The sequence below is a fragment of the Gavialis gangeticus genome, unplaced genomic scaffold, assembly GCF_001723915.1.
Source record: "Gavialis gangeticus isolate Ggan-Ray unplaced genomic scaffold, GavGan_comp1, whole genome shotgun sequence".
NCBI lineage: Eukaryota > Metazoa > Chordata > Crocodylia > Gavialidae > Gavialis > Gavialis gangeticus.
In genome coordinates this window covers 124,707,434-124,715,334 of record NW_017729022.1, presented here as the reverse complement: position 1 = coordinate 124,715,334, position 7,901 = coordinate 124,707,434, and the positions used below count along the sequence as shown (strand labels likewise).

The following is a 7,901-nucleotide window of genomic DNA, read 5'->3' as shown; positions in this document are numbered from 1 at the left end:
GGGGGGGGTAGGAGGGACACCCGTGGGGAGGTCGGGGGGTTGGGGGGGGGGGGGGGCGGGGTAGGGCAGCCATCAGGGGTCTGGGGGTGCAAGCAGGGGTGGGGCAGCCATTGGGGTGGCTGTAGGAGCTGGGGCCAGGCAAGGTAGCAATTCAGGGGGCTGAGGGAGCAAGTGTGGGTGGGGCATGTGGGCCCTGCAGGGGGCCCTGTGGACCCTGCTGGGGGAATTGTAGTTCCTGCGGGGGGCAGGTAAACATATAAGTATTTAGAATTCATTTCATTATGATGATAGAGACACTGGTAGGCTTCCAAACTGCTTTAACACTGTAGATATATCAATAAAATATTACCCAACTGATTGCTGTCTCTGTCTCTCACTCTCTCTCTATAGTGGTCTTTTGTTCTAATTGTGGAGGAATATGGATTTCGGGGTATTTTACACAGTGACTTCAGGATTTTTTTTATCAGGAATTTTTCAGTTTTCAAATAGGGAACACCAGAATTCCTGCTAGGGAGGCAAGTGGAAGGACCCAGGCAGAGGAGCCTGTTCAGAGCTGGCACCTTGGACCCAGCTGAAGGTGGCTGACCTCCTGGCCAGTTGGGGCCAGAAGGACATGCTTTGACAGTTCAAAGCAGGCTACCACACCCAGAACATCTTCTGGGTGATAGCTACCCAGATGGCCAGGCAGGGGGCACACACGGCAGTAGTGCCACACAAAGGCCAACTCTGTAGCCACAGCCCGCTGGAAGCTGGCCCAGAGGGGCATATGCCTCTACTGGCTGTGCAGTCCCCACCCAGGTTTGGCAGGTGTGCAGCAGGTCACAGCCAGGCAGCAGCCCCCACTGCCACAGTTCTGCAGTGGGTAAAGGGTGCAGGAAACTCTCAGGGCTGTTTCAGCAGTCCAGCTGGCACAAGGGGTAGTGTCCCCAAGTACCAATTGGCTGGGCCCCAGAAGCTCCTGAGAGTGAGCAGACCTGAGCTACTTGACAGGGCAGCTTTTTATACTGCTGGGGACAGCACAGGTGCTGGCCCCAGGCTCTAGCTCCCCCTGGCTGCAGGTCCTGGAGGAGCCAGACAGAGTTATTTTGCCCCAAGTGGCACAATTTGCCCCACACCAAAGTGCATGTCCGGACACGTGCGCTGAGGCAAAAAGGCCCAGCTCAAATTTGCACCTCTTCTATTTGAGCTGCTGCAACTGTGCATGCTTGCATGTGTGGACGTGCCCTATGAGTACATACATGCTGACTCTTGATGAAATGGGGCACATAACTAAGTAGCTCCTTAAAAAGTTAGATTTACATACCTAGCAATGCTTCCCTCAGAAATCAGGATAAAATTAAACATATTATATAAACTGCAGGACATGTTAAAAATGCCAGCGCAGTAACCTGTATGCCTGTCTTACATGTGTAAGATAATGTACTTGGCCTAACAAAATAATTAATAAAATGAAAAATATTAAAACCAACAGTTGAAAAAGATTTTTTTGTTTGAAGTAAAATATATTTTTTCCATTGAACATAATATTATATTAAAAAGGTGCAGGTATGAAGTACCTGTAGTCTAATAGCCCTATGGATGAGCTCACATGAATTGTCAATGACAGTATGATTTAGTTGGCTGAATGAATCATGAAACAAAACTTCAAAGGAGAAATCTTCCACTGAAATTTACTTTTTTACATTTAGGGTAACAAGGAATAACAGTAAAAAAACCTCCACCAGATTACAGTACCCTTTCTAAAGAAATGTTTAAGTCCAAACCCTTTTTAAAACTCTGTAACATGCTTGGTTTCAAATATCCCCTCATGCCATCATCACCCAAGTTATTATTTTTAATACTTTTCAAGTTGAATGGCTTCTAAGAATTGTAACTTTCACACTACTTATTTAAATTTTGATTTGCTATCTTAAGACTTCACAATATTTTCTCTTTTATTCAGTCTTTTACCTTGCAGCTTCACTTGGCTCATCAGTGGCATTCTTCAATAAAATATTTATGAGGTAACACTAAAACAATAAAATTCATGAGAATAAGCACTTTTTCAAAAATACTTTTGTATTAATTCAAGTGTATCAGATATTTCATTTTGACAGGGTCACAAGTGAAATAAATTGGGAAGTGTCAGTGTATTACCATTGGATGTTTGCTTCTAATATATTTTCCAAGAGAACAACTTATTGGGTGTAAATAAGCCAAAATTTACAAACTTTCATGGCTTAATGGGGAACCTAAAATTACAAACAGGCAAAAAAATCTACTGGTAGCTGATTTTCAGTTGCTAAACACTTGTTATTCCAGTTTGCTAGAAGTGCTCAGTATCTCTTAAAAGTCAAAGTAATTTTAAATGTCTACTATGGTCTTAAGTGTATATGCTTTGGGCAGCAACATTTGAAAATATTGGTGTACTTTAGTTCAAAAAACAGACAAGCCCAGAATCTGTCTTGTTTTAATGTATTTTTGACAAATCTCTCAGACTGATTCACATGTAGTTGAGGACACTAGATCACAACCATGGAATGAATAGGGTTGTAAGTTCTCATTTCTTCTTTTTCCACTTTCTAACATTCTATGTGGCATTTGAAGGGAATCCTACATCCTTATACAAATTCCACGGTGAATTACTGTGATCTCTCATGATTACCGAAGAGAAAATTGCTATCAGAATCATGATGACCATTAGGGCTGACTTTAATTTCAGTTAACAATAGTTTAATATTTTTTAAAGATGATTATTAAGGCCCACGAATTACAAAGCCCAACATCCACAACCAACACCCTTAAAACCTTACATCCACATTTAGAGCGATTATTGTTTCATGGAGTCTCAATGAAATTACTGCTCTGGGAAAAACATATTTTGAACTAAATTCATGCCTCTCTCCTGCATAAAGGCTATTTTTTAAACATTTTAATATTATATAAAAAGGTAAAAATAAGTAAAAATGAATTGCCCTAGTCTCTTGCAAGTATACATTGCCACAGATGTACGTGCATACCAGGAATAAATAACGTTATACATCAATGCCACTTCTTAAAGTGAACTGACAGATGCCTGGCAGAAGAGTAGAAAACTAGATTTTAGCCAGCTCTCTCTCTCAAAATAAGAAGTGACATAAAAAGTTAAAAGTATTTGCACCATATGTTTAGTTCATTGCTAATATAGAGTTATAAATTAGCAAGTTAACACTCATCAACTTGCAGGGTTTTTTAGTGCATGGTAAAAATAATCAAATTATTTAACTGAATGTAAAACTTCACTGGGTTAGGTAAGGATTTATTAATACAAAGTTACTTTACTTTGACATCTGCAGTTCCTGCGATGAGACCACCAGTTTTCAGGATGGGTTGTAGCAGTGGGATTTCTTGGTAGATATTTGGAAAGCAAACAAGAGAACCAAGAATAGTATGAGCTTCTGAACGAGGGGCCTAAAGAGAAAATAGGTACAAACAAACGTTTTTTCATAAAGCTATAAAAACGACAAATTGTATGATATTGGTATCACATCATATTATCAGTGATATGCTAAACATTCTTCATGCCTTGTATTGGACTTCTTTTCTGTTCATTTTTCTTGTTGAATTTGTACATAGAATAAAACTCCTCTATCAGCACTAACCAGGCACCACCTCTGCGTACACAGCATAGTGATTTGATTACTTTACAATACATTTTCTATCTTGTTTGTTCTGTTTCTACATTCCTTGGGGTCCACTGTTTGACAAGAACAACAGGCAGGCACCTGCCTCTTGAGCTGATAAAATATAGCTCTGACTGATAGCAGTGACCAGTCTTGGAAAACAGGCCACTACGTGTTAAGACCAGTGTTAAATTTTCACTTATCCTTGTCTATGTGTTTGTGTGCAATATATTATGATTATGATAACTCTCTTAGATAGTTCTGTAGTTTCACAGTTTTGTTATTCATGTTTCTTGAGAACAATTTAAAATACTTACAATAATCAGGAACTACAAACAGAATGCTATATGCTTTCTGAGCTGACATCGGGAGAATTTCAATTTCTGCTACCTTGAATTATTTCTCTCACTGAAAGCCTCAGATCTATATTGTATATTCAACCAAGTGATGCAGAAGGGTCTGAAATGCTAGATGTTTTTGTGCAGTATCATAGTAATTTTACATAAACAATGCTGTATGTACCACAAATAAAATACTTAGCTTCATTCTATTAACCCCAAAATGTAAGCCTCCTTTTAAAAATGGACACTAACTTATTAATTTAAAATAAAATCCTTAAGATTTGGGGAACTCAGTTTTTACACATGAATGCCTAAATAGGATGTCTGACGCCCACATTTAGATGTTAAACTCAAAATTTGGCATTTCTTAATATTTGTATGCACTTAAGTCCTGATTTGGGCATCTAATTCTAGAGCTTGAACCATTTATTCAGCTGCCAATGTCTGAAAAAAGGAAATTGCTTACTGGTAACTGAGTTCTCTAATGTGCTTTCAAACACAGTCATTCTCACATGTTGGTGGGCTTAGCCCCTGAGCCTTTTGTCTGGAAACTACTTTTTGCCACCTTCATGTACCCAGAGGATAAAGGATGGAAAGCATTTTAGCTTTTCAGTTTCCTTTCAATGGGAGAGTCCTAGAGGGGCAGACTCTGATGCAGGACAGTAGAATTTCAATGTGCATGTGCACACGTGTATATGTAGATAACACATCTCAAAAAACTTCAGTTAGTGGTAATTTCCTTTTCTCCTTTTGAGTCCATGCACACATTCTCACATGTGGGTGGCTCCAGAAGCTGTGCCCATAACATATGGAGAGGGAGATTCAGCATCTCTTCAGGCAGAGATTGACAGGAGCACCATCCTGCCAAAAGTGCTGTCATTCCAGCAGGCCTCCACAACAGCAACCAAAAAAACTTTGCACTTTTTTAGCACAGTGAAAAGAATTATTGAACTAAAAAAAAGGCTTTACTGGGTTAGGTAAAAATTTATTAATACAGTGTTACTTCACTTTGACATCTTCAGTTCCTGTGATGATACCATCAGCTTTTGCAATAGATTGCAGTACTGGGATTTCTTAGTGGATATCTGGAAACTTTAGCAAAGGTGTGAAGTGAATTGCAGTCACTGGTCTATACAAATGTCTAACATAAGACCCTGAAGGACGAGGCACTGCAAGGTGCCTGTACTCTGCTGGAGTGTCTGGGGATCACAGACGGTCCTTTGCAAGTTCATGAGAGTCTGATATGACTGGAAATCCAACTGGAGAGTCTTTGACATGAAACAGCTGATGCCCTGGACCCTTCCACTTTGACTGAAAATTGATGTGGGGACCTGCTAAAAGGTTTGCAATCCTGTGCAGGTAGCAGGCCAGAGATCTTTTCACATCCAAAGTGTGAAGGGTTGCCTCTGGCTCTGAATCATGCACCTTTGGGAAAAAAGGCTGGTAATGAAATTTGCTGGCTAAGCTGAAACTCAGAAACTGGGTGAGTATGAAGAATCACCTTGTCCAACTATAAGATGGTATTATGGGACGTCTGCCATTAGAGCTTGGTTCAAAGTAAATTGCTTGGCAGAAATGATTACCACCAGGAGGACTGTCGAACAGACTGCCATTCACTTAAACAGTGATCGTGTATGTACTATAAGGGCCAGATTCATATCCCATTCAGGAACTGGGTCTTTGACACATGAGAGGCCCTTTGACAATGCTTTTAGAAACTCAATGTGACAGAGTGGGAGAAACATGTCAGCTTTCCATCGTGGGGGTGATGGCGATAAGTTCACCATCCAGGGAACCTTATTGCTGCTTCCAATACCAGCAATAATGTAGCTGGGTGCAAATACTGAAACTTCACTTCCTACAGCAGGACTATATACCTCTTGTCAATACGCTTCTCAAGTGACAGGTATAAGGTAGGAGAGTTCCAAATGACATGGGCCAGTAGAAGAATGGCTTAAACTGGCAGTATTACTTTCAAAGGGCTGGGTTAGCATAGAATGACAGTCACTGAGTGCATTGAAATTTCAGTTATTTCTTTTTAAAAGAGTTTGAAGTCTGGGCAAGGGACCTAAGGAGGTTCGGGAAACCTTTGACTTCATCTGCCAAAGGGTCAGATGGAGGCATGGTTTCTGGAGAAGGGAGTAGCTTTCTCACCTTTTCTTGCAAGGATGAGTGTTCCAGATTAACAAGACGGAGGCAAGTAGGATCTGTATATCCCTTGAGGAAGAAGCACACAACCTCAAACAACAGGAACACTGGATTAGTTTCATGCGTAAAGGCTTAATTCAAAGCCACATGTGCCAGAGGAATACAGTGGCCAGCTCTGAACAGACAGTGGCAATATGGCACTGGAAACAACTGTTCACACAATGATTAATTCAATAAGACCCTCAGCAACAGGAATGTTGGAATGGGTCAGGGTCAGTATCAGAACAAGATACTGTACTGAAGGGCAGTGCCAATGGACTTGGAGGATAAGTAGGGTGAATAAAAATCAATGATTTAAAAAAAAATCTATTTTTTTAATTTAAATCAGATTGTTTTGATTTTATTTAAATTAGAATTAAGTCTTCCTTTTTAAAATCAACCATCTTAAAATGAAATTTGAATTTAATAAAACATAGTCTAAAGAATAAATTTAGGATAATCTATTAAAATAATTTAAATAAAATAATCTATTGGGTCAATGAGCCTCTACTAAAAACTCTGGAGTTAAGGCTAATTTTCTTCTATAAAAGAATGAGAGGAAAAACCATCTAACTTTTGAGGTCAAGCTTTAAAAATATGGCACAATATTTCACATATCAGAGCCTTGGCCCTGCAAGGGATGCAGGGTTTCTACTACTGGATGCAAAGGATCAGCAAAGTCCACACAGGTATTGGAACCTGGCCTCTGACTCCAGCAGACATCATCATCCCTACTCATTGATCAGGATTATCCACTGAACTCACCTGGATGGTATCAGACTCCTGTTTTATTCTCTCTACTTGAGCTCTGATTAGTTCAAATAATAAATTATGAATATTTATGATTCTAAATTCATAATGGAGGCTTATTCTTCAGCCCAGCTCATGGAAAAACAACCATCTGCTCAGTAACTACCAACTCCCTGCTTCTGAATGATTCTGGGCACTTCAGTTCAATGGCCTTTTTTGGTCCTTTTGCATATATACAGATATGTAAACATTAACTTCTCAAGTGGTCTACTCTCTCTCTAAACTACAATTCTGCAGCACACAAGGCAACAGCAGAAATTGTGGATTGTCAGGGGGAAGGGTTTTGTTTTTTGGGGGTGAGTTACAGTTACAGTCTTGGTTTGTTGTTAGTTTCTTGTGTGAAGGAGGGAGAGAGAGCAGAGTAAGAAGCAAGGTGCTCAATAGAAAGACCAACACTGGGCTCCCTTCAGTATGGGAAAAGGAACAACTTTCTGTGAAGAAAAGACCAGTCTCGATTTCAAGAGCTGGAAACTAGAGGAAAAATCTGCCATAGGTGCAGAAATTTTGAACGTCCATCATTTGTAATGTCTACAACTTCAGAATCATCTACTGGTACCACCAGTAGTACTGCAACTAAATACACCTCAGACAGTGAATTCCCTGTATCCAAAAAGAGACTTCTTTATTATCAAGTAAAACTATGGATGACTTAATAATCAGGACCAGGAAAGTCCAGCAAGACAGCATAGACAAAAAGATTGTGCAGTTCATTTATGCAAGAGATTCTCTCTTTTGCCTTGTTCAGAACAAACTTTTCACTGACATGGTTCAATCATTATGACCAGGTTACACTCCACCCAGCAGAACAGCTATTGCTGGAAAGCTTTTGGATACAGGACAGGACCTGCCGCTGATCAAACCCATGCTGGTTGCCCCCAGGGCCAGCAGGGAACTGCACGCTCAGGGGCAACCAGCATGGGTT

At 40.2% G+C, this 7,901-nt stretch overlaps 1 protein-coding gene across 2 annotated transcripts in view; it reads right to left on the bottom strand.

Moving 5' to 3' along the window:
- The window catches only part of RALGAPA2 (Ral GTPase activating protein catalytic alpha subunit 2), a 437,386-nt gene that overhangs the window by 181,190 nt on the left and 248,295 nt on the right, over positions 1–7,901 (bottom strand). For both annotated transcript variants that reach the window (XM_019516125.1, XM_019516126.1), the window contains exons 25-26: positions 3,301–3,429; positions 1,951–2,009 (exon numbers count right to left, since the gene is read on the bottom strand). In XM_019516125.1, coding sequence (XP_019371670.1) covers positions 1,951–2,009; positions 3,301–3,429 — 188 coding nt within the window. The remainder of the gene's footprint in view (positions 1–1,950; positions 2,010–3,300; positions 3,430–7,901) is intronic.